We start from the raw sequence: 27255 nt of genomic DNA, 5'->3' as shown, positions 1-27255 counted from the left end.
CAAACCCACCAATAAGCAAGCCCTGTCGGGTTCCTGGTGCCCTCTGAAGAAGCAGTCCATGCCTAGATAACCTGATAGCCATGTGCCTTCTCCAGGTGATGGATCCATGCAGGAGAATTTCCCTGCTTCTGACCCCTCTAATACTAACTGCTCCTTCCTACTTGCCTTAAATGTTTGACCCCAATCTCTGGCCTACTTCCTTTGCAGTTCCAGCTAATGTACTTTTTGTTACCAGGCTTCTTTTCCAGGCCTAACATAGCCAGCTGAAATTGAAAATGTGTACCTGATTCATTTCAGAATCTACCACACCACAAAAAGGCCACAACGAGGGAGGGTGTGGAGTCGTTGATCATTCGCTCACTGTGCAGGTTAAAGAGTTCCTGGACAGATTAACATGCGGATAAGCCCCTCTGAGGATAGGTGAGGAATCTAACACATTAGCCTCTAAGAATCTAATAATTAGACAAGGGAGAAAAGGCACAGCTGATATTGAATATGTTCTCATTGTATTGAGAAAGCATGTTCTTGTTGTATCGAGAAAGCAAAAAAATGTTCTATATACATGAAGTGTGAAGCAAGGAGAGAAAGAATTCCATTTTGCATTTATCTGAGAAACAATCAGTCCTTTCATTTTTAACTCTTTCTTCAAGGCCCCAACCAAGTCTGGAGGTTTACTTTATAAGCAGTGTATCTTTTTGCATCAAAACTACTAGCAAATACATCCAACTAGTTACTCAGGAGGCTGAGATCTGACGATCACAGTTTGGTGTCAGCCCAGGCATACAAGAGAATCTTATCTACAATTAACTATCATAGATAGAGAAGCTGCTGTGAGAGAAAAAGCCAGGGAGAGCTCAAGGCCCCGAGTTCAAGCCTCCTTAGTACTGGCAATAGAAAAATATATGTGTGCTAGATTGTTATATATTATTGATGTACATACATATATTACCAAGGAATGAATTAAAGTGTCAAGTGAGACTAAATCTGTTCAAGTGAAGTAAGTTCTACATTGGCACAGACCCTACAATTCATACAACAATTGAAAAGGCATATAGGCCAACACAGCTACTGGAGTTAGAAGCACAACTAATTCAAGGTTCATGACTGTGAGCCCCATCAGATCTGACCCCACCTACTTCCAGATCCTTCCTCAAGCCGCATCCCTTCAACCTTTTAACCACACTCATCTTTCAGTTCCCCAAACCTGTCATGCTTCAGTTGTTTCAACCTCTGCATAGCCTGTTTAATTATCCCAGAACACTGCTTCTTGTTTAAACTACATGTGATGATGGCTGCCTACATGTCATTTTAAGGAAGTTCTTTCTAGCTGCCCTAACAGTGCTGAGTTCTTCCTCTAAGAACCACCAGCGTGTCTTTTGAAGCATTGATTACAATTTGAATTCTGTATCTGTGCAATCAGTTGTCTCATGACTATCTTTCCCGATGAGAATAGAAAGGAAGGGACTGTTTCCAAACCGTAGCAGAGAATATCCTCAGTAATACTTGTGGGAAAGACAAAGACTGGCTAGTATGGAAGATTAAACTGAAGCTTTAAACCCATCTTTAAGCAGGGAAGATGGAAAATATTGCACAGTAAAATAAAACCACCAGATAAACAGAGCCTGAAACTGACCAGGATAAAGAAATGTTCATTAAACTTGTCTCCTTTTAAGAAGGTTCTGGAAGGAGAAAAAGTCTACAATAGTAATAACCAGAATACAAACAACCCAGTAGCTGATCAGCGAGTCACAGGAGATTTATCCTATTCAAGATAGTTCATAAATACAAACTGTAGCTATAGCCAGAGATGGAGGAGGGAGGCAGCACTAATGTGGTTATATTGTCACCTGCTAGTTCAGGCAGTTTAAGGCAATTTAAAAGAAAATCTAGCCTCATTTATTCTTTTTTTTTTTTGGTCGGTCATGAACTCTGGGCCTGGGCGCTGTCCCTCAGCTCTTCAGCTCAAGGCAAGCACTCCCCACCACTTGAGCTACAGCGCCACTTCCGGTTTTCTGGTGGTTTATTGGAGATAGGAGTCTCACGGTCTCTCCTGCCCGGGCTGGCTTTGAACCACGATCCTCAGATCTCAGCTTCCTGAGTAGCTAGGATTACAGGCGTGAGCCACCAGCACCCAGCTAGCCTCATTTATTCTTATGATTGCTCCAGAATCTCTCTTAAATACAGTGTATGTCATGAAGCAACAGTTTGTCCTACTTTTTCCATTGAAAAAGTTTTACCATAAAATCTTAACAATATTAACAATAGTTCCTTCTTGCAGGTTATACACGATATTGTTTTAAAAGCACAAAAGAAACTTCCTTTTAGCCAAAAAAAAAAAAGAACCCACCAAAAACGAAGTCAAAATATAAATGACAAGCAAGAAAATGTTTTGCACCTCAAAACTGGAATAAAGGGTACATCATACTGTTATAGAATACAAAAAAGAAAAGAAAAAAGGTGGCTAAGAGAAAGACCTAGGTCCTAATAGACAAAGAAGAAAGGATGTGAACTAGAAAATTATAGAAAAAGAAATAGAAAGCGCTCTCACAAACACAGAAGAAGCTAAGATTCTTCTTTACTCCCTTGAGGGAAATGCGAAGACTATACCAGGAAGACATCTTTCATAAGTCAGACTGGCAAACTCCAAATATGATAAAACCCTGTGTCAACAGAGTATGGGCCCACGAGTACCCTTCTTATATCCTGCTAATGGAAGAGTTAAATTAGTACAAGGGCACTTGGGCCACATCTACTCCAAGTACACATATATGGGGCAGTTGAATCACTCAGGAACTTCTGGAATTTATCAGGAAGTCGGCCTCACAAGTGAAGGAATTCCACAGTTTGACTGTTTTGGCTCAGCCAGTCTCTGGGGTATGACTTTGGACAAGGCACTCAAACATCTCTAAACCTCACATACCTCATATGTTAAACAGGGACAGTAATACTGGTAAATTCGGAGGACTGGTGTGAGGATAAAGTGAGTCAGTGAGTCAGCTGTGTGTAAGGAAATGGATTAAAAGTGACTGTGACATAGGTTGCTAAAGAACAATACCCTCAGGGGCTGGGAATGTGGCTTAGTTGTAGAGTGCTTGCCTAGCATGCATGAAGCCCTGGGTTCAATTCCTCAGTACAACATAAACAGAAAAAGCCAGAAGTGGCTCTGTGGCTCAAACAGTAGAGTGCTAGCTTTGAGCAAAAGAAGCTCTGGGACAGTGCCTAGGCCCTGAGTTCAAGCCCCAGGACTGGAGAAAAGCAAAACAAAAAAAAAAAAAAAAAAAAAAAAAACCTATGCCCTCAAACATAAGAAACTATGCCCTCAGACATATTTATCCATCCATACAAAATCCTACAACAAAGCTCCTACAACACTGTGGGACCAAAGACTGCAAACAAATTAAATACAAACAAAATAAATGTATAGAAAGCTATACAATGGATCACCATGTATGTAATTGTAAGAAAGGATGATGGGGAGTAATTAATATACCAATAAGGAAAATATGATTAAATGGAGGGAGAGTACATAGAATAAAGTATTGTGCGTATTATCTTTGTGGTTAAAAGGGAGAGCCAGGTGCTGGTGGCTCACACCCGTAATCCTACTACTCAGGATGCTGAGGACAGTGATTCAAAGCCAGCCTAGGCAGCAAAGTCCATGAGACTCTTATCTCCAATAATCAGGAAAAAAAAAAAAAAGGAAGTAGATCTGAGACTCTAGTAGTAGAGAGTTAACCTTGAGCAAAAAAGCTCAGGGACAGCACCTAGGTCCTAAGTTCCAGGCCTGCAATGGACACACACACAAACATGAACAAGGAAAGGGAGCTACATGATGTCTTTCCTATTCAGAAATTTCAACTAAAAAAAGTAAAGAGGACTGGAGGTGTAGCTTGGTAGCTTGAACCCTAGATCCGGGGGTCAATCCCAAGCATCACCAATTGGTAAACGGACTAACAGATAACAAATATTTTTAAAGGGCAGCATTACTTCAAACCTTACAGGAAATTAAAACAGGTAAATGGACTAGCAGTTCCCAAATGTGCTGCTGAGTCCAAACCAATTTTAGACATACTGAGGAACTTTGTTTTTTTTAAGTGCTCAATTTCCAGACACCCTCTTTTTCCTCCCTCAGAGAGGAGAAAGCACCCCGGACTGGAGTGGGCACAGACCCTCTAACCCACCTAGTCCCATTTGCTAGCACAGTTCCTAAAGCCAACAATTTAGCAATGTTTGACAGAAGCACCGGATCCTCTTTGATCATGAGGCCCTCATTATTCATCCCCGTCTCAGACTTGCTGGAGAGACAGTGAAATCACTTAGCTGAAACTACTCCACTGATGCCACCAGGCTGCAGATTTCAGAGGTGGAGTCTGGGCAAAATCTGCTGCTTGTTCTACCTGTCTGGGAGACTCATGTCTGCATGAACTGCCCACAGCTTCCTGTGGCTTCACATTTAATACCTGGATAGACTTTTTGGAAGCCACAGATGCCAGGCCACCTTCCCAGGGAACGATTTCCCCCAAGCTGCCTGTCAAATATTTCTCCAGTAAAAGCTTTCAGTGGAGACTGCATAAGAAGCCTCTTTCAGATTTCCTTATTGGAGATCCACAAGTCAAGTTTCTAGCTCCACACACACAAGGTGACAATCTCAAATTCATACCACTGGTACTAGGGAGCTGGGACATCAGCCAACATGCCTATGGAGGGCTGAACCAGGATGACCTGAATACTTGGGAGATTGCAACTGGGGGAACAGGCCAGCAGGTAAAAGGTCCCAAAGCCTGCTGTCAACAGCTCTAGGGGGAAGGAGAGTTAAACTGGGGACAGTGCCTCAGGGCACAGAAGTCAATTCTGGAAAGAGGAGGAAGCAAGGGTAACCAACTTAGGCCCATAAAAGCCTACGCTGTTTACTTCTGAAACACAAATTTACTAGGGGAAATACTGTTGAACTTTTTTTAGGTGTGATAATGGTATAGTGGTTATCAAATTCTTCTGAAAGATGCAAATTGAACTGTTTATGGGTGAAGCTATTTCAAGATTGATTGTATATTAAGAACTGAGGAAAGTGATGTACGCTTGGTATATGCTTGAAATTTTCCATGATCAAAAAGAAAAAAATTATGCAAAAGCAGCAATTGTCTTCAAAACAAATTTCCCAGCAGGGGAATGTGAGAACCATATTCTAATAGTGTGATCATGCACCAGACATTTAAGATCACTTTTCCTGCCGGGCAACAGCATCTTAAAGATGAGACCTTACGGCATAATAGACCCAGAGGCCATTCACTCATCATAAATGTTAACTGTTCATCAGCCCAGCGCCAGTGGCTCATGCCCATAATCCTAGCTACTGAGGAGGCTAAGATCTGAGGATCCTAATTTGAAGACAACCTGGGCTTATCTCCAATGGAAATAGAGGCATGGCTCAAAGGTAGATCACCAGCCTTGAACAAAAAAGCTAAGAGACAGTGCCCAGGCACTAAGATCAAGCCTTAGTACTGGCGCACATGCATGCAGACATGCACACACAACTTCTTGTCTGTCTACTCCCAGTGGGGCTGGGGCATCCCAAGCTGTTTACCACTAGTTAAAAGCACATGTTCTGTGTCAGAAGCAGCTGACCTGGAAGATATTGAAATACAGAGCCTCCCACTGGACATTCCTTTTGTCCCCACATTATCAGACATAAATGACAAATGTGGACATTTAGGGAAAGCATCCTATCAGAGGGGCTTCTGCAAGAGAAGAGACAAGAAAGATCTCCAGACATTCAGAGCTACAGCAGCAGCCTGCTCTTCCATACTGCTACACCTTCATCCATTCTGTCCCTTTTCCCTGGCATATCCTTTATTCATATCTTCCTGCGAGAACAAAAAAACCTATGAGTCCTCCAACATTCTGCCACCTGAAGAGTTTGACAACAACCCAGGTCACACAGTCGTTCCATTTTCATTTCTTCCTGAGCCAGTACTGGGTCTGTGTGGCCCATGATGGCGTCGTTTCCTCCTCCTGGTCTGGAAGGCAGGGTGGCCACTGCAAGCTTCAGCTTCCACTTTCCAAGACAGCTAAGTCTACAAGGGAATTCCACCAGAAAAAGAAACTACTAGTACAAACCAGGAAAGTGGAAGGAAGAATCTAGGGTGTTTTTCTCCCTCTCCCACCTAGGTCAAGTTTCAGCTTCTTTGGGTGAATGAACTTAACTCCCTCCCAGCTTCATCCTTCAGAGGAAGCATGAGAGTGCTGTGCTGCTATCACAATCTCTGGGCTGTCTGACTGCCTACCTGTCAGCCTCTACTGGCTTCTCAGGAACTGGTTAACCAGTTCCTGGGATTGCCTTCTTCCCTCTCATTCCACATGGTTTCTGTTTTCCTGTGTGAATCCTCAAGGATACACTGACCATCTTCCTTCTCCCAGGGTAATTCTCCAAAAGCCTCAGAGCCCCTTCACAGAAGTCACAAGGCTCCTGGGCCTCAGGTTGGGGGAGCACTCAGCGATTACCCATACTCTGCCTTGCTCCTAAAAGAGTCTCTCAAGCTTATCACTCAATAGACAGCCAAAAACTCACAAACATTTCACATCTATAAGAGTTAAAGAGGAAAGCCATAACAAACTTTGAGAAACATAATTAAGAGACAGAAAGATTTTTTTTGAGGGGAAATTTACTATACAAGTCAATAATTAGAACTGCCCAGACTACTGAACAAGCACTTGGAATAATTCTCAATTAAACAAAGAGCCTGAGTTCCCACCAGGCATTTCATAGACCCTCACAGCTGCAAAGAGTCATAGAAATAAAAGTTTGGTTCAGAACAGAGGCTCCAATGCCTGGCTCCCAAACCCTGACCCCATTACTGCCCAGCTAAATGACCCTGACAAGCTAACTTCTTGACAACTCAGCTGTCTGGGTCTATGAAGTTGCAGTAACTACACCCCACAGTTCTATTTCAAGGTCTAACTCAAGCTAGTGCACATTGGCTTCCTCTGCTTTTATCTGCAGCATATTCCCAGGGGGTTCCAGCCTAATTGCCCTCATAGTCACAAGTGTGTGAAGCTACAGGGTCAAAGGAGAAGCAGCAGAGATATGTTCCACCTACAAGAAAGAGGAATATCTGCTCTAAGAAGCCAAACTACTCACCTATGAGGCAAACGCAGGCTGCCAGACATAACCTCCAATTTCTTAATCATACCTCAGTAAACTGAATAGAAAAATGAGGTCCCAAAAGAACACACGATTGCTGGCTGGACCTACATTCAATGAGAGGTCAAGGAACCCAATTCTTTCTGTACCATCACAGACTCAGGAAGGGGGCGGGAATGAAACAACTGGATTTGGTAGCTTGTGGCCAAGTAAAGGGAGACACCTAAGATCTAGAGGTCATGTCACTCCAGATAGGATGAAATAGGGGTGGTAGTGGTAGAAGAATAAGACACTATCTGGAGAAGACTCAAGAATACATTAAGAAGAGAAGACTGGATTGGCTGCTTCTTCCAAGATGACAACCTTCTTCCAGCAACAACCTGACCTCAGGTCCACAGGGAGGAAGAGAGGCAAAATGAGAAACCAGGTAAGAAATACCCAATCATTGAATAGCGAAGAAAACGGAAGCATGCTAAGGACTTTCTTAAGGCACATTTCATCCACAAACCAGGAGAGCTAAGATATCATGATCCTGTTTTTAAGAAGGCAAGGTGGCTTAGAGGTCAGCTAAGCTGCCCTAGAATATAGCAGAATGGAGAATTGCAACCCAAGCCTTGTAGTTTAGGACTGCCAGATAAAATGCCAGATGCCTAATTAAGCTTAAAGTTCAGGTAAATAACAAATAATATATGTATATTCCATACAACATTTGGGACACTAAATTACTGCTTTTTCTAAAGCTTAAATATGATTATGTATCCTGTTTTTATTGGTTCACATTGGAAATACTACCTGATTTCCAAGTCTCTCCATAGTATATCACATTCTCCCCCAAAATTCTGTGGTGGAAGATCAGAGTTAATGAATAAAACTGCAAAGAGGAATAATTCATACAGATGTCCCAATAGAAGGTGCTAACAAATAACACATCATCAAGTCAGAAGCTAGAGGTACGGCTGGAGAGTTAAAACACCTGCACTTGCTAGCAAGTGTAAAGCCCTGAGTTCATTTGTAGAACTAGAAAAAAAATGAATAAAAATAGAAACAAAAAAGCTTCTTCATTTATAAAATATTCTTTTCATACTAATAAAAAACAAAGGCAATTCATAAAATATTCTTTTTTGGTGGTGGTGGTGGTTGTGGGGCTTGAACTCTGGTCATGGGCGCTGTCCCTCAGCTCTTCAGCTGAAGGTTAGCGCTCTACCACTTGAGCCACAGCACCGGTTTTCTGAGTGATTTATTGGAGATCAGAGTCTCATGGACTTTCCTGCTCTGGCTAGCTCTGAACCTTGATCCTCAGATCTCAGCCTCCTGAGGAGCTAGGCTTACAGGCGTGAACCACCAGCACCCAGCTCATAAAATATTCTTATACTAATAAAAGCAAAAGCAATGAAAGCTATCCATGTGACCTGAAGAAAGAGTAGGCGATGCTTACAGAAAGCAAGAAAGCTTACTTGCTCTCTCTGCCTGAGATCAAGTGAATTCTAACTCATTCCCATCACCAGTGACCGAGGGCTACAAGGCTCTGAACCAAGTAAGAAGCAACTGAATTAAGGGATTACTGTTATTAGTTCTAATCCAGGAAGTAGCCTGGGAGGGAAAAGGATAGAAACCAAAAGGTAGGCAGGTGCCGGTGCTCACCACTTAATCCTAGCTACTCAGGAGGCTGAGATCTGAGAATCGGGGTTCAAAGCCAGCCCCGGCAAGAAAGTCCATGAGACTCTTATCTCCAATAAACTACTAGAAAACCGAAAGTGGCGCTGTGGCTCAAGTGGCAAAGTATTAACCTTGAGCTGAAAAGCTGAGGGACAATGCCCAGGCCCAGAGTTCAAGCCCCACGACTGACAAAAAAAAGAAAGAAAGGAAAAGAAAGAAAGAAAGGAAAAGAAAGAAAGAAAGAAAGAAAGAAAGAAAGAAAGAAAGAAAGAAAGAAAGGAAGGAAGGAAGAAAGAAAGAAAGAAAGAGAGAAAGAAAAAAGAGAGAAAGAAAGAAAGAAAGAGAAAGAGAGAAAGAAAGAAAGAAACAAACAAACAAACAAACAAACAAACCAAAAGGCTCCAAAAGTCCCACAACGCTAGTGGAAAGACAAGTGCAAGAAAGGGCCTGGCATTATTGGGTTCAGGATACTGACCTGGATCCGTTTATAGCCCATGCAAGATAATGCCTGACTCAAGGCAGTAAGCACCTTGCCCTTTTTCAACCATCCCTGAGGCCTTCCCTTCACATCAGGCCAATCAAATCAAATCCAGGCCCTGGTGAAAAACAAGTTCCTCAACCGGAAAAGGTCTCTGAAATAGCTGCCAATACCACTGCTACAGACAGATTCAGAGGCAGCAGAAAGAAAATCAGTCATCTGAGGAGTCCTCTCCAACAGCAAACAACTGCTCCCCAAACGTGCCACTGGTTTGTGACCTGGGTCTGTTCTTCCATCTGTGTTCTGCAAGCCTACAAAATCAGTCTGTTTCAGGGCTGGGAAGGTGGCTCTGTGGCTGAGAGCTTGCCTTGCATGCATGAGGCCCTGGGTTCGGTTCCTCAGCACCACATGAGCAGGGGGGAAAAGCCGGAAATGGCGCTGTGGCTCAAGTGATAGAGCGCTAGCCTTGAGGTGAAGAGCTGAGGGACAGTGCCCAGGCCAGAGTTCAGGCCCAGGAATGGACCCAAAAAGAAGACAAAACCAAAAAATCAGTCTGTTTCAAACATTTCTGTTCTTCACACCAGCAACCAAGTCTAAGTTGCACTAGGGTATCACCCATCAAAGTCCATCTTCTGGCATCTATACCCTCATCAAACAGAGTCAAAAGTCACTTGGCTTTTCTGATATACAGATGTCATTTAGCAGCCCTGTTGTTGAAGTCAGAAAACAGGGGAAAGGTACATATTAGCTTCTTTTACAAGAGACAATGGAAAGAGTGAAAGGTACATATTAGCTTCTTTTACAAGAGACAATGGAAAGAGTTCTACAACCCATCTACAGAGAAAAACAAAACAAAACATCTTATAGAACATGCACTTAGCTCCTCAGCCTTGTTCACAGCCTCACTGGCTTACCAAACTCTAGGGACTCAGCCAAGTTCCCAGGCAGCCCTAAGGGCCAGAGGAGCTGGGTTTGGTAGCATGAGGTCTATGGGTATCTAGGTGTTTTCACTCTTGGCGTTCAAGAGATTATTTTTCTACCATAATTGTACAGAATTACCAAGAGCAGGGTTGTTTTGAAATATATTTTGGGTGACAAGAGAAAGTGTGAGGATAGACTGAGCACTAATAATCTTTAATATCATATCCTATGGAGAAAAATGTATATGGTTTCATTTTGCCTCAAAACAACAGAGGAACAGAGGAACAGACTGCTGTTCTAAACCAAGGTGCAAAGACTCTGAATAAAACAGTAAGACAGCTGGAACCCCACTTGACTGGAACCCAAGCCTCATAGGGCCTGACCATCCCTGTGGCACCAGACACCTCTCATACTGGGTTTTGTTTTGTTTTGTTTGTCAGACATGGAGCTTGAACTCTGGGCCTGGGTGCTGTCCCTAAGCTCTTCAGCTCAAGGATAGCATTCTACCACTTGAGCCACAGGGCCCCTTCCGGTTTTCTGGTAGTGAATTGGAGATAAAAGTCTCATGAATTTTCCTGCTGGAGCTGGCTTTGAACCCCGATACTCAGAACTCAGCCTCCTGAGTATCTAGAATTTCAGGCATAAGCCACCAGCTCCTGGCTCTCATACTGTCTTAATGTCCAGTGACCAACGCTGAAGGAAGAAGCCACCTAGAGGCAGACCCTGAACAGTAACTTCACAGGTATTCTTGCAATAAATACTGTTCAGCAATAAGAAGAATTCGCCTTTGATGCAACCACATGGATGCCATGGTTAGTACTTGAACCAAGATAATGCAAGGAAACCTTACACATAAAATGCTCTATATTAATTGCAATTATACGACATTCCAAAACAAAGTAAGTCAGAACAGGATGATCTTTTCCTCCAACAACCAGTGTGGTAAGGGATATAATAATAACCTATATCCTGAGATAGGTGGTGCCTAAACTGGCAAATTCACTTTAAAATTCATTAAGCACTGTTTCAATAAGTCTGTACATTTAAAGTCTGTACCCTTTAGAGTAAGTATGTTAGACTCCATTAAAGAGTTTGCAAAGAGTAAACCTCAGCACTTCCCAAAATAAATTTCACAAACTTTATTGAACAACTGCCGGGTTAAGGTTGTGGGGAGGCAGAAATCATCTTTCAGAGAACATGGTCTTTTTATGCCAGTCGCCGTGCAGTCAGTGAAAACTGCCTGCATCCAAGTCCCTGGTCAACCACATGCTAGATTTTTTGAATGACTGCCTGGACTCCTTCTACGGTATTTCTTCCTCTGTGACGACAAAGATCACAAGAGGTTGTGGTGAGGTTTAAATTCATTCCTGAACATAAAGTGTCAAGAACTGTGTGGAGAGTACAGTAAATTCACAATACACAGCTGGTTCAGGTCACTGGTTCAGCTGATAAATGACAAAGTAGCTGTCTTCAAAATGCTCAAAGGGAAAAAACAAATGTTTGCACTAAACAGCCACAGTAGATTTTGTTTTTGTGTTTGGTTTTGTTTTTTTTTTTGGTCAGTCACAGGGCTTGAACTCTGGGCCTGGGCGCTGTCCCTCAGCTCTTCAGCTCAAGGAGAGTGCTCTACCACTTGAGCCACAGTGCCACCTCCGGTTTTCTAGTAGTTAATTGGAAATAAGAGTCTCATGGACTTTCCTGCCTGGGCTGGCTTTGAACTACAATCCTCAGATCTCAGCCTCTAGGAGCTAGGATGACAGTTGTGAGCCACCGATGCCTGGCCCCATAGTAGATTTTTTAAAAGGTGAAAATGCTCCTCCTGTTCATCTGCCCTTATCTTCTTTCCACCTTTTGGTGATAAGCCAGGACAGGAACCTACCCAGATGTCACTGCTAGGCCCTACTCTCTTCCAAATCTCATTTCCCTCTGGATCTGAGTATACTGCCTGGGGGTGGCTACAAGCCACGAGCACCCTTAGCTAAAACATTCTGATCCTTCTGACTGCGAACTCACTCCTGGTTTGAGTCAGGTCCCTCCTGAATCAACTCTACCAGCAGTGTTTCTATCAACTGTTTCACAGAGACATATTGTGTGGCATTTGACAGGTATTGAACATATTTGTTAGGGAAGAAGTGTGTTAATCAGACTATAAACGCTATAACATAAAAACAAAGGCATAAACTAATTCTAGTCCCATGGGAACAGATCTCCAGATGGCTATTCCGTGAGCAGAGATGAGAATGTACCAGGGCATGGAGGACAGCGTGAAGGAGTGGAGGAACCATGGTCCAATACTGAAGGACAGTTGAGCCAGACATGGGAGCAGACCGTTGCCCATACACCTAAGGCACCGTTCTCTCCTGTTGCTGCTTTCCAAATCAAGACAGTCTGCTACCCTGGCAACTCCCACTTAGGCTCTGCATCCTGGGAATTTGCTGTGATAGTGGGGCAGCCTTCACTATTCTAACTTAAAAAAAAATCACCAAGAGGAAAAGGCCTACAACCAAGTGGAGATAAAATAGTCCCTACATAACTTATACCCCACCCTGCCACATACTGTGCTTGTCTTGGCTAACGTTCTGAAGCCAGCCAGACCTAAGTTCCAACTCCATCCCCACCTGATAACTATGGGCCCTCAGACAAATTGCACAACCTCCACACCTAAAGTTGCAAGTTTAGAGCAATAGATAATAGCGGTACTAACCACACAGGATTACAGTGAGGATTAAATGAGAGAATGGATGGAAACCTCTTCCAACAGTACCTATTCCACATTAAGCACTAGATAAACACTGGCTGTTATCATTGCTACACAGAAACATTTGGAAGTGGGACAATGTTGGTGAGTGAAAGTACTGTAAGCTTTCTTGTCTTTCCTTTTACCCTTTCTTAAATTATAGCTTATTAAAATCCAATGCTAACCTCCTACTCAGGAGGCTGAGCTGAGATGTGATGATCTTGGTTGGAAGCTAGCCCAGGTAGGAAAGTCTATGAGACCTTTATTACCAATTAACCAAGGAAAAAGAATGTCAGAAGTGAAGCTTTGCCTCAAGTGGTAGAGCACTAGCCTTGAGTGAAAAAGCTAAGGGACACCACACAAGCTCCAGTGCCAGCATACAAAAAAAGAAAAAAAGAAAATTCAATGCATTTAATACAACCCTGCCCCCCCCAAGGGAGGGGGAAAGAACAATCAGTGAGAGGTGGAAGCAAAATCCTTTTTCTCTTTCTCTCTCCAGATGTTCAAGCTCAATACAAGAGCAACAGGTCTGAAGCCTAGCAAGGGGCAGTATACAGGTTTACTGCATGATAGAATCAGATGCAGGACAGTCAATAGGCAATAAAAACAACGTGGATCAAAATATCAACACAGCCTTTGTATTGAAACACTGTATCCCTATTTATAACTTTAACTATAGGCCAAATAAAAGACAGCTAGATGTTTTTATGAGCAGAGTCAGGTTTTTCTTTTGAAAATAAAAATGACCAAAAAGCTATTAAAGAACAGAGGTTATAAGGCAAAGCAGAAGCGGAAAGCAACTAATTGTTTTTAAGTAATGTTAATTACAAAAAGAAAAGCTCATTTCTAAAAATGGATCATAGTAATGGTTATAAACCATTGTGAATCTACTTCATGGTGCAAATCACACTTAAAAAGTGGCAAAAATAGTAAATTATTGGTATCTCACTCCTTTTGAAAAAAGGAAAAACCGAAGATTCATTTCTCCATAAGAAACCCTAGGAATTTTTGGTTTAAAACAGTGTGAAACATCTTGTATAGTTTCAAAAAAAAAATAGACCCTTACTAGGTGGTAATTTGAATCTTATGAAGTCCAACTATCGACTTTATAAAGTGTATGTATGCTTACAGTGGTACAGTTTGAGTAACAAAGACATTAAAATCATCTAGCCAATTGTTTTCCTCCAACTTTACCATCTCTATTAATCTGGAGCTACTAAATGAAGCAGAGACACAATGTTTTGACTCAGCAAATATCTCCTGTTTGGATAAATCAAAGCCTTTCAAGTGGAAGAACCTCCCTCCTACCCCCAGCATAAAACAGAAAGAAGGAGAGGGGGTAGGGGAGGAGGGAGGGAGGGAGGGAGGGAGGGAAGGAAGGAAGGAAGGAAGGAAGGAAGGAAGGAAGGAAGGAAGGAAGGAAGGAAGGAAGGAAGGAAGGAAGGAAGGAAGGAAGGAAGGGAAGAAAAGAGAGAGGGAGGGCCAAACCTCAAAAGAATTGCTATAGATCGTAAGGAACACTAGCTACTCAGGAGGCTGAGATCCGACAGCCTTCCAGAGCAACAAAGTCCGTAAGACTTTATCTCCAACTAACCACCAGAAAACTGGAAGTGGAGCTAGGGCCCAGTGGCAGAGTGCTAGCCTTCAGCTTAGGGACAGAGCTCAAGCCCTAAATTCAAGCCCCAGGGCCTGCAACAACAACAGAAAGAATTGCTACAGTAGGATACTTGAAAAATAACTCACCACTAACATGAAAATAACTGCATGAATGGAGGAGGTATTTAATATAGCAATAACTCCACTATATTAAATGCCAAGTATAATTACTTTTCTCTCGATCCATCTTTTAGCAAGTCCATGAAGTGTTTCCTGCAAGTCACTAGACTTCTGAGAAGTTCCTTTAGCTCACCCATATCCATGCTGTTCTCATTCTTTCATTTCCTCTATCTCGATGGAGAACATTTTTGAATTGTGGCCTCTGATTAGCTAAACATCCCGCCTGAGCTCCTCTACACTCAGTGGCCTCATTTGATCCTCAGCGCCCTGAGGTGCCCTTGGGGGATTAAGCAGCTCCCCCAGGCTACACCTGATGCCCTCAGAGGCAAGACTGATCTGGAACAGAGGCAGGGAAGATTAGCCCATCTATCAGCACTGCTTTTTTAATGAACTGGAATTCAAACTTGCCCTTAAAATCTTATTTCCAATCAATTTTACCTTAAAAAGTCTTTGCTTTCATATAGTTTTGGATTAAAATCTTGAAAAATTCACTCCTCTACCACTATTCCATGAAAGGATCGTGGGTGGGCTCCTTAGAATACAACAACAGAGGGCTAGGAAGGTGGCTCAGTGGTAGAGAGCTTGCTTCGCATGCATGAGGCCCTGGGTTCAATTCCTCAGCACCACATAAGCAAAAAGGAAAAAAAGCCGGAAGTGGCGCTGTGGCTCAAGTGGTAGAGTACTAGCATTGTGTTGAAGAGCTGAGGGACAGCGCCTAGGCCCAGAGTTCAGGCCCCACAACCAGAACCAAAAAAAATAAAAAATAAAAAATAAAAAAAAAGAATACAAGAACAGAGGGGAAACTACCTAGCTCAATTCAATCTGTTGACAGATGCAAAATTATGAAATTAGAACATCAATGGCATTTATTTTCAAACACCACCATATAAAGATAAAAATTTTAAACAAAAACTTCCCTGTGCCACCTCAGCATAGATAAATTGAGCAATAGCTCTCCCATCACTGACTTACAAAATAAACTACAAGCTCATTAAACCGTGAGTGAATATGACACATTGTTTTCCTTAAAGGTATTCACTGAGTCAAGAATTTCATTTTGAAAAGCAAAGGTAGAGTTACTCTGCTTAAAGACCCTACAGAACTCTTTGTTAACTTCCTTCTGCTCTCCTTTGGGATGCTGGTTGGAGAGAAAAGGACAATTCTCTCTTTGCTAAATTGCCTACAAATCTGACTAGGGACAAGCTAAATCTGTCAGGTGCGCCCCTTGCTACATGCTACATTACTAGAAAAACCCTTATAACCCTTTGAATACTTCTGAGCCTCTGGCCTACAGTAAGAACCTTTCAGCAGAACCCATCTTTAACACCATATTTATTACACAACCTTTTTGAGCCTAAGAATTGGGGGTGGGGTGGGGTGGAGGGGGGTTGCAGAATTTTCCCCACCATTAAACACATGATCTTACAAATTCCAATCTCTAAACTACATTCCAGGGACCTGGTATGGTGATACATGCTGTCATCCCAGTCACAAAGGAAGTATGAATACTGAAATCCAGACTAGCACCAGGCAAAACCATAGGACTATCCAGAAAATAACTAAAATGAAAAAGGCCTTGAGTGGGTGGCTCAGACCTAGGAAAGCCCAGAGTTGAATCCAAAATCAAATAAATATAAGTAAATATATGCCAGACATGGGGTCCAGAGACAAGTAAAGAGGAATTCTAAATAACCATTAATCACATCACATTGTTCAACACCTCCCTCTTTTAAAAGCATTCTTATTCCTAAAAGAATTTATAAAGTGATGTTTGCAACTTATGAGAAGGTAAGTTAATCTTCACAGCTTTGGATTTTACAGCCAGCAAAGATAGAAAAATTGGACAGTCTTTGGCAAGTAGGAAGAATCTGTAAATTAACTCCAAGATAACTAGAAATAGTTTCCAGAGTTATTAGTTTCTGTCAAGAAAACTGCAATCACAAACAATCAGGAACACACTGAACCTGTGAGCCTTTACTAGCTCTGACAATAATTCAATCCATCTAAAAGCAACCACACTGTGACTGAAAACAAAAGACAACACCTACCTACTGAGGAAAAAAATTATGCAGAAGGGCCAAGAAAGATTACTCTTTCTTTACTCTTTGAACAACCTTGCTGCAGTTTAAATGCAGGGATTAGCCTTTCTAGGTGTAAATATAATTAGCTCTGTTGGGCAAAACGTAAGGAGAAAAATCCATACAGAATGCAAATACAAGATGGAATCAACAGCCCTTTTCCACTACTCTGAAAGTCCTATGTGGACATCTACCAAGATTTAAGTGCCCCCATCTTGTTTTCAGATACTGTCCCAGAGAACCAGGCCTCCTGCATCTGTATTGATAGATACATCTGCCTGTGATGGTCAACAATTATGCCCCCGAGGTGCTGTGGGTGATTTCAACACTACAGAAAACCATAGGAAAGATCAGGAATGACCAGTCACCATCATCAAAATCTGTAACAGCAAATCTGAACATGAACACTTCCAACACTTCCAAAATCTTGCTCAGAACCCCTTGGAAAGATGAACCTAAAGAGGCCTTTTCCCCTTTCAGATGAAATGTATCAGGAAATGTCCAGGTATATGCTACAAGGTAACCTACCACATCACCCATAGCCAGAAAGCAAGGGTTTAGGGCACACACTGATTGCAGGGGTCCCCCAAGTATACAGTGTATCCACTCTTTAATCCATCCAGTCTGTTCAGCCAACTCTGGGGAAGATGATCAGGACAGTGACCAGGTACAAGTGACAGTATCAGCATCTTCCATCTCAGGAAAAAAGTGTGCAGTGTGCATGTGCTCACATACACAAGATGACTCGGCAGCCAAGCACTGAAGAAGGCTGTGGACAAGGAAAATTCTGCCTCCAAAAGGGACTTCCACATCTACTGGGGGAGATCTGCTGGAGAGTAAGGGACTTAAACAATGAAATATACCCAGTGTGTGGCTAACAAAGTGGCAGAGTCAGGGTGCATTGCTAACAGTATGGGTTGGGGAGGCAGCAAAGCCAGCCACAATTTACAAGGCAGAAAGGAGGGAAGCAGTGGAGAAGAATTTTTAAGGGCAGGGGCACACCACAGAGGAGCCTTGTGAAATTTTGGCAAGTGAGAGCTTAACAAAGTACACCCATGGCTAGATCTAGATCCATAAGCAGGAAGTTGCTCAGAGGCTGGTCACAGAGTATAGTAAAATAGAGGGTTTGCCTACATCTGGGGGGGCAATCATGCCAACCCACAACTCTAAGCAATAGCTACTTCAGATTCTGCCTTTAGACTAGTCTCTCTCTAACTGCAAAAATATCAGATACTGTGGATTCCCTAATTATTCTTCATTTACAGAAACTATATATAAGGAGAGTACTGTAAGACACCATATGACCTCCTCAGGGTTTGAGGAAATTTGGTTTGGTGTTATCGGTAAACTAAAATCAAACAGATTATATGAAACACACTAGGCATCCACAAATTTGATAAAACTAAGTGCAGAAGAAATACACAAGACAGACCTCTTTAAGACTTGTGCACAGTTAGACATAACTGTGAGGTCATATTTTCCTCAAGGTTATGTCTAAAGTTGGATGTTTCCATAAGAATCGAAGGAATACTCTTTCTTTCTTTTGCTGTACAGGGGGAAAAAAAGCCATCACACCTTTTTATAAGGGCAACATTGACAACATTGATCTGACAACTTTAGTGTTGGCCCAGTCTTTTTTTCTTTTTTTTTGTCGGTGTGGGGCCTGAACCCTGGGCCTGGGCTCTGTCCTTCAGCTTTTCAGCTCAAGGCTAGCATTCTACCACTTGAGCCACAGCACTGCTTACGGCCTTTTCTGATTATATGGTACTGAGGAATCCAACCCAGGGCCTCATGCATGCAAGGCAAGCACTCTAGCACTGAGTCACCTTCCCAGCCCCGGATTTGTTTTTTGTTGGGTTTTTTTTTTCCGGATTTGTTTTTATAATCAGAAAAAGATACTTAAATTCTAGTGCCAAACCAAACACGTACCAAAAGGTCTTAATGTACTTAGAAAGACACATTTTAGAGGACCATCAGGGCCCTGCTTTTACACTGGAAATACCAGCAACTAGTTGGAAAGTTTGCTGCCATCCAATTACTGCTCACAACTGCATTTCCTCAATTTGGCAGAGACTCCGCATCCTAGACCACTGTCACTGCACTCCAGCAGATAATCCACAGCCACATTCTCATTTACGGGAGGCCAGACAGATCTAGTTTAACACATAAACATTACCCTACAGGGTGACTAAGCATTTGTTTGTTGTTTTTCCTCTACTCCCCAAAAAAAGAAATTGTCACTGATGGTTTAATAGGTAGATCTGGATAATCCCTCAAAACATTCTCTTCTACCTCTTAGCCTACAATGAATCCCACTGCACCGGCAGCAAGGCCAGCACTACCTCCCAGATGCCCTCAGCAATGGATGAGAGGGCTTTTAGAGTTGATTGTTCCCCACAGACTACATTACCTGTATTATCCAAATGCTAGGAACGCAGACCCATTTCTGAAACAAGCAACTTGATCAAAATAAGCACTTCTAGACTGAAGAGACTATTGGCTAGAACTTCTACTGGACTTTGGACCTGACTAAAAAAGAGGCACAGCAAAGAGCTATGGCTGGATACTTATTAACAAGACCCAAATCCAGGACACTGACAGCATCTAGTGCTCAAGACAAAGAAAGTGGAAGAGCAACTACTCTCTTACCCATTGTTGATGGGGAATGCAGAATGGTCCAGCCACTTTGGAAGAGATCTTGGCAATTTCTTACATAAGTAAACATACATACTCTTACCGTACAATCCAGGAACTGTGCTCCTGGGTATTTACCCAAAGCAACTGAAAAACCCTGCATGTGAATGTTTACAGCTGCTTTTTAATTGCCAAAACATAAAAGCCGCCAAGATGTTCTTCAGTAGGTAAATGGATAAAAGGTTATATCCAAACAATGCAATGCTGTTTAGCACCAAAAGAAACAACTAAACTAAGCCAGGGAAATTAACACAGAGGAAACGTACACTGCAATGTAAAAGAGCTGCATATGAATCTAACCGTGACCTTCTGAGAAGATAAAACTGCAGAAAGGGTGATCAGGTCAGCAGCTGCCAGGGAGGAGATCAAAATGAATGGATAGAACACAAAGGATTAGGAGAGCAATGAAATCATTCTGTGTGACAATATAATGCTAGATACATGTCCTTACACATCTGTTCAAACCCATAGAATACACAAATGCAAGAGTGAACCCTAATATAAACTATAGGCTTTGGGCGATATTTGTCAATATAAGTGCCTCAACTGTGACTGATTGGGTGGGGCAGAATGCTCAGGAGAGGGGTCATGTGGGAAATCTTTGAGCCTTATGCTTATTTTTGCCATGAAGCTAAATCTACCCTAGAAAATAAAGTCTATTAAAAAAAAAAAAAAGCCAAGCCAGGCACCAGTGGCTCATACTATAATCCTAGCTATTTAGGAAGCTGAGACCAAGAGGATTGCAGTTTGAAGCCAGCCCAAGCAGAAAAGTTCATGACGCTCCATCTCCATTTAACCAGTAAAGAGCTGGGCAAAAAACTTTCTCAGCACTAGCTATAGAACCCAGCAAGTGCAAGGTCCTAAGTTCAAGCCTGGAATTGGGAAAGAAAAGGAAGGAAAATGAAGGAAAGGAGGGAGGGAAGGAGGAAGGAGGAAAAAGAAAAACAAAAATCCATCAATGGATGGACGAAAGGTTATGTGTCAGGAAAGAGGTGCTCATTAACACAAATGTTAATATCATAAATAGACATTCTAATAAAATATCATAAATAGACATTCTAGTAAGAGAGAAAGGCAAGTAATAGGATTACAGTGCTATCTTCCCATCAAACTAGTGAACACTTCAGCAAGGTATGCACATAACTGAGTATCTAGGCTTTGTCACAAATTTCTATCAACAGCAATACTTAAGTCAGACTTGTCAGGAATTGCACAGATTCACCTTGCCATAAGGAATGCATCCACAGCCCCATTTCAGTCAATCAATCAATCATACACACACACACACACACACACACACACACACACACACACACACACACACACTTCTTCAAAATTACCTGAGAGGTCAAACTCACCCCAAACACACTTTGTAGGCAGCAAACCTGTATACAAATTTGTATCCCAAGTAGTAATGGAAACCCTCACAAACTGAATGGAATCTCTTTCCTGTATTTGTTATTTAGCTCCTGTTATTTGGCACCTATTAATTCCTAGGGAACTACCTGGGTGAGCCACAAGCACTTTTATTTATCTAAATATACTAAATGGTAGAGAAGCTTCTGGTACTAATAGACCATCACCTAAAACTATTTTAAAACTAATTAGTAAAAGCTATTCAGGAGGCTAAGATCTGAGGGTGATAGTTCAAGGCCAACCCTAGGCAGAAAAGTGTGTGAGATTCTTATTGCCAATTAATACAAAAGAAGACAAGGAGAAAGAGGAGGAGGAAAAGAAGAGGAGGAGAAAGAAAGAGGAGGAAGAGGAGGAAGAGGAGGAAGAGGAGGAGGAGGAGGAGGAGGAAGAGGAGGAGGAAGTAGTGGTGGTGGTGGTGGTGGTAGAAGTGGATCAGTGGCTGAAGTGGTGCTGTCTTGAGTAGAAAAGCTCAGGGATAGCACGCAGGCCCTAAATTCAAGCCCCAGGATTAATACAAAAAGAAATCTAGCTGACCGCCTATGGCTCATGGCAGTGCCACTACTCATGTGGCTGAGATCTGAAAATTGCAGTTAAAAGACATAAAGAGCAGGAAAAGTCCATGTGACTCTTATCTCCAATTAAGCACTCCCCCCCCCCAAAAAAAAGCCAGAAGTAGAGCTGTGGTTCCAGTGGTAGAGTGCAAAAAAGCCTAGGGACAGTGCCAGGCCCTGAGTGCAAGGCCCAGGACCAGCAACAAAAAAGAAAAACTACTCAGTAAGGTCACACAACATTCCATCGAATACATTTGGTTGGATGTCAATTTTAATTGCAAATAAGCACTAAGAAATGAAGCCCTTATTCAGTCTTCAGGCCAAATATCCAGAAGGCTTTTAAACTTAAACACCAGGAATGAACATGTAAAGCCAACATGTTTGTATACCATTTACAAATCTACTTATAATATGGTCAAAGGGTCAAACAGATAACCCTTTCATGACTCTCCACCCTTCCAACCTCTCCCCAGCAAACAAGCTAACAAAATCAGTGGGAATTGCTAGCACACTGCATGCAAGAATCTAGGGAGAGATTTTGTTTCATGTAAGTTTTACTGCTTTCCATGGTTCACCATCTCCAAAAGAAAGGCTAACCTTGTCATTAGCTAATTCAAACCTTAACTAACTGGCCTTCCCCAAAACATCACCCCTCTTTCTCAAACCTCACTCAGCAAGCAGTCAGTCAGTCACCCTCTGTTCTCCCAAGAAAGCTGGCAGTTTAGAAGTGGCTGCCTCCGCGAATTCCTCTCCTTTCCTACCAAAAGGGCACTTCAAGAACTTCACCGATGCATGAATGTTGGTCCAGTTCCATTCACCGGCACTGGATTTGAGAATGCAAATTGCCTTTCCACAATCATTCGCTATTTAGGCTGCCCATCACACTGAAAGTCTGATGGCAAAGTCTGCTATCTACACAAGTATGCCATCTAGATTTCTAGCAGCCAGCATTGGGGAGAACACACTCACATACATACATACACACACACACACACACACACACACACCTTCACTAGAGACTTTTTCCCTGGCACAGGGACATCCTAAATTTGTCCCACTTATGATCCTTGACCCATCCCTACACTGATCCCTCTTTCCTATCTGAAGGCTTGGTCTAAGCAGCTATTGTGCAGCAGCTCTGGTAATTCATCCTCCTTGATTTCTTGACATTTTCTTCTCTGCTGCTGGCTGGGAAACTGTTTTGATCTGAATAGGGTTGTCTGTGCAGGGATTTTGCATGTTAATGATGAGGAGCTGGCAGGGACGTTAGGTGAGAGCACACAGTGTACTTTTTCTGCTGTTTCGCCTCATCACCGCTATAGGGGCCTTTCTCAACGTGGCTACACCAGATCTCAGACCTCTTCTGGAGGAACCTCCTGAGACTAGGTAGAAACAGAACAGATGGCCAGTTCTCCTCAAGTATCTGCACTCATAAGCAAGATACTCTCACTCCCACTCCACCGTCAAGGAAGCCAAACACCCATGCATCTTCGCTCAGCAAGAGGAGTCACCGCCAACAGCCGCCTTCCATCCCGGTGGGAGCCCCAACCTCGTCGGGATCAGCATGCGTTCTCCCGGCGAGAAGGAAGGGACTTCCAACCAAGGTGGGAGCTACCGACCCGAACCCGCCCTCCTCTCCCGATCACAGCCAAAAGGGGAGGGACACACACACACACACACACACACACACACACACACACACACACACACACACTTCCCGAGGACGCGGCCACTCTCCCGCCCCTCCTCCGGCGACCCGGCTCAGCTCCGCCCGGATGCCCGCTGGGTGCCTGAGCTCGGCCGCGCACCCCACACGGACACACCGCACGCTCTCCAAGCCAGGCCCGCTGGAGACTCCCGCTTCCTCCCTCTTCCCCAGACTCGGATGCCCCAGATTGTGAGCGTACCCCCTTCTCAAGCACGAGAGGGCTGGAAAAGTCCCACCCCGCCCCCCAAAACCAGCCACGCCGCCGGTCTCCAGCCCTGCCCGGGGAGAAGCCTCCTCCCTAGAGGCGAAAAACGGGGCGTGGGGGGGTGGCTGCAAATGATTTCCCCAAGAGTCTGCTCCGGCACCCCGCGGGGGTCTTGGACGGACACACACACACACACACACACACACACACACACACACACACACACACACACACACACACACACACACACACACACACACACACACACACACACACAAGGACAGACAGACCCTCATGGTCCCGGGAGAGACGCCTCCTTCTCCACCCCCTCCCCCCCCGAGGCCAGCGGGTCTCCCGTGGGGGTGTGCGGGCCGGAACGTGGGGGAGCTCGGGGGTGGCCGGCCTCGGGGCTGCGGCGCCTCCCGGGAGGAGGAGGGAGGCGGCGGCGGCGGTACTCACGATGGTCACGCTGGCTTTGCGCAGGTCGCGGTTCTCCTCCTGCAGCGCCTTGCACTTGAGTTTGTAGGTCTCCAGCTCGATCTTCAGCACCTTGTTCTCCTGCTGCAGCGAGGCCAGGCGGTTGGTGAGCTCCTCCAGGCGGAACGGCGAGATGACAATGCCCCCCGACTTCCCTCCGCCGCCCCCGCCGCCGCCCCCGACGCCGCCGCCGCCGCCGCCGCCCGAGGTCGACGAGCAGGACGACTGCATGGCGGCCGAGCTGCTGCTGTTGCCCCCCGCCCCGTCCGTGTCGCTCTCGCTGGCGCTGTCCGCCATGGCCGCGGCGGGCTCGGGGAGAAGGAGGTGGAGAAGGAGGAGGAGGAGGAGGCGCAGCAGCAGCAGCAGCAGCAGCAGCAGGAGGAGGAGGAGGAGCGGGGAGGCGGCGGCCGCGAAGGCTGGACTGCGAATGAGTGGGCGCCGGGCGAGCACAGGGGAGCGCCGCGGAGCTGGGGCGCCTGGCACCAGGGCGCAGACTCGGAGCGGCGGCGAGAGAAAGAGAGGGAGCTTCCCGCTGCCAAGGGACCTCCTCTGCCAGAGAACAGAGACCCCGCCCGGGCTCGGGCAGTACTGCACTGGGGCTCGCTCCAACCCGGGCCTGGCGCGCTCGCGAGGCCGCCTTGCAAAAGGAAAAGGAAAAAAAAAAATTAATAAATAAGTAAAGCCATGCCAGAGCAGCCGGGGACCCGCCCGTCGCCGCCTGGCGACCGCCCCGCAGCGCTGCAACCGCGCGGGCACCGCGCCGAGCGAGGGTGCGGGGAAGCCAGGCCTGCTGGGCGACCCAGAAGCCGCACGTGTTCGGAGACCGGGGCCTCCCACCCCCCCCACCCCTCCTCCCCTTCTGCATCTAAAACCCACAGCTGCCCAGCCTCTTCCGGGCTCGCCCCAGCTCCCCGGGAAGAAAAAGGAAACTCGATGCCCCCCCAGCCCCACAGGTGCGGAGGACACGTGGAAAGGTCATCGGGGCTCCAGCTGCTGGCAACCCCGGCCCCGCCGTGCCGCGGCCCCATCTTCCGCCCCGCCGCGTGGATGCGCGCGCGCGTCCCCCCCACCCCCCGTCTGTTTCACGCCTGTCTTCGGAGTGAGCAAAGTGCTGGACTGGAGAAGCTTTGGATGGAAGTTGAAAGAACAGAAAGTTTCCCCAACCACGGGCCGAGAAGGGCGGGGACGGGGTGGGGGGAGGTTGAAGGTAAAGTAGGAGGCGCAGGTTAGTTGGTCTTGCAAGTTTTGCAGGAGAGACACCGCCGCCCGGTGACCGCCTAACGCACACTGGGCTCGCGTGTTTAAACCAGGTGTGACTTTTCTTCCTCCTCCCCCCTCCTCCCCTTTTATTTTTCTCCTTACATCTTGCAAACATTCCCAGCACATGTCGCTCGAAGTAGGATGAACACATCCACGTTTGTCTAATGAGACAGGAAACAGAAATATTTTGCTGAAGAGTTGAAACACAAGTGCCAGTTTTCCAAAGCAACTGCAGACGTAACATGAAGCTAGGCGAACAGTCATGATTAAGTGAGAGTACATCATAACCATGTTTACCCTCCATCGCCACCGTCCTGCTCCTTCCTAGAGAACAGATAGGTACAACAGATTCTTACTAAGGTTCAGAGAGCGGGCTTTAAAGTACAGGATATTCAAAATCAAATATTTTTATTCTCTCTACCCTCCACCATCACCCCCCCCCCCAGGAAATGCTTAGGGGAAATTGGCCCAGCAGGTGAGATGATTCTAAACACTCTAACCCTATTGATACAAAACAGCTTTCATTTATGTGTAAAAATTGGAAAGTAAAACCAACCAGACTAGTTTTTATTATCCAGCTTTAGTCCACGGAAGAACAAACTCATGGAAACACAAATTAGGAAAGGGAGTGCAAAAGTTTTTTTTTTTTCTGTTGCCCTCAACTATTGCAAAGGTTTTTATAAAATGTTTAATAAAACTAGAGATGGTTCTGGTCACTTTCATTCCTACCTCCCTTTACCTTTAACCCTTAAATTGATCCCAATAATTAAACTGTTACTGGCTGCCTCAGAGGAACTGGCACCTCAAAGTAGCACAGCAAGTGTTCCAAATGACATCATCTCTTACCAAGATGGCTCCTACCAAACAGCCGAGGAATGCCCACAGCTGGGAAGCCCCAAGTTTCTCCTAGGTGTCTTAGTTTAGTGCTTAAAGGCCTTCTAATCCCCAATCACTATTAGTATAGCAGGAGAAAAATAAAATAAATTAAAAGGCTGCTGTTTGCTTTTTTAGAAATATAGAGTCAATCAAAATAATTCTAAGTCATCCAGTTTGATTTTCACTGAAACTTTTTTTTCCTGTCCCTGACTTGTCCTTTTTGGATCTGGTGCAAGGAAACCACCACCTCCTGGATCTGGAAGCAACCTCTGGAAATCTCACTTGGTAAAAGAAATGGGAGAGTAGTAAAATTAGCAGGGAGTAGCACTGCAGAGGAAAACAGATTTAACCACATTCTTTCCATTTTATTTAACGCGGTGTCAGTATCTTAAGGGTGGGCCTGGCTTCCATACTTCACACATCTACTATTCCCTTCCCCAACTATGTTAAGGCTTCTACTTTTAGAGAGTTTACAGCAACAAGAACAGTCCTCCCAAACAGAACAGGGGGCAAATTAGCCCTCTGGTAGCTTTATCACTAAACTAACTGCTTTGCTAAAGCAGCCTCTGCTTTGAGTCAGCAGAGGGGTGGAGTTTGAAGTGCCTGGCTTTCTTAAAGGGCCCTCCTCATGATAAACTGAAGAATGCATTGGTCTTCCAACAGGCTTTGGAGATAATCTGCAGTTTGACATGCTACTTGTAGGCAATAATCACGTTTGGAAAAAGCATCTTCTAAAGCTTCCCTGCTGATACAGATGGGAATAAATTGGGGAATATTTTTTCGCTGTGCTTTTTATTGTTATTGCAAAACAGAAGCATGTCTAATTTTCTTCTTGTTGTAAAAGTGATTCCCCTTATAAACAGACCATTTATCACAACATTGGTTCAGTAATAGCATCACAAGGAAGATACCAGTTACAAAACCAATAATATCATTATAAAATTCCTTCTCTGTTTTGTAGGGGAATGAATCAGATGAATAGATGGTTGTATGTGTGCCTGGAGGAAGAAGGGGCAAATTTAGATAATCACTTCCATTAGAGAAATAATGAAATTTAGCTTTGCCCTAAACATAAGCTACAAAAATATATGAAGAAAGGAAAATGATGCCTTGTAGTCTAATTGTGAATCACAACATCAAAATCTTGGTTTTCTCTAATGCCATTTTTTTGCAGCTGATTTCCTCTATGGTTTTAGTACTTAAGTGTTTTCAGTACTGAAATAAAAACAATGGCATAAACCATAGAGAAGCTATAAGTTAATTGCTATATGCAACTAGCATATT

At 44.2% G+C, this 27255-nt stretch overlaps 1 protein-coding gene across 1 annotated transcript in view; it reads right to left on the bottom strand.

Annotated features, from left to right (window-relative positions):
• Ccdc6 (coiled-coil domain containing 6) overlaps window positions 1-24353 on the bottom strand; it is a 103793-nt gene extending 79440 nt beyond the window's left edge. The window contains exon 1 of the mRNA XM_070021052.1: window positions 23818-24353. Within this exon, the coding sequence (XP_069877153.1) occupies window positions 23818-24132 (315 nt within the window). The 5' untranslated portion in view covers window positions 24133-24353. The remainder of the gene's footprint in view (window positions 1-23817) is intronic.
• Between the last annotated feature and the right edge of the window lie 2902 nt (window positions 24354-27255).

Source organism: Dipodomys merriami, unplaced genomic scaffold (genome assembly GCF_024711535.1).
Source record: "Dipodomys merriami isolate MVZ:Mamm:240054 unplaced genomic scaffold, mDipMer1.0.p SCAF_14, whole genome shotgun sequence".
In the NCBI taxonomy this organism is placed as follows: domain Eukaryota; kingdom Metazoa; phylum Chordata; class Mammalia; order Rodentia; family Heteromyidae; genus Dipodomys; species Dipodomys merriami.
The sequence above is the reverse complement of the archived record's forward strand: the minus strand, read 5'-3'. Positions and strand labels throughout refer to the sequence as shown.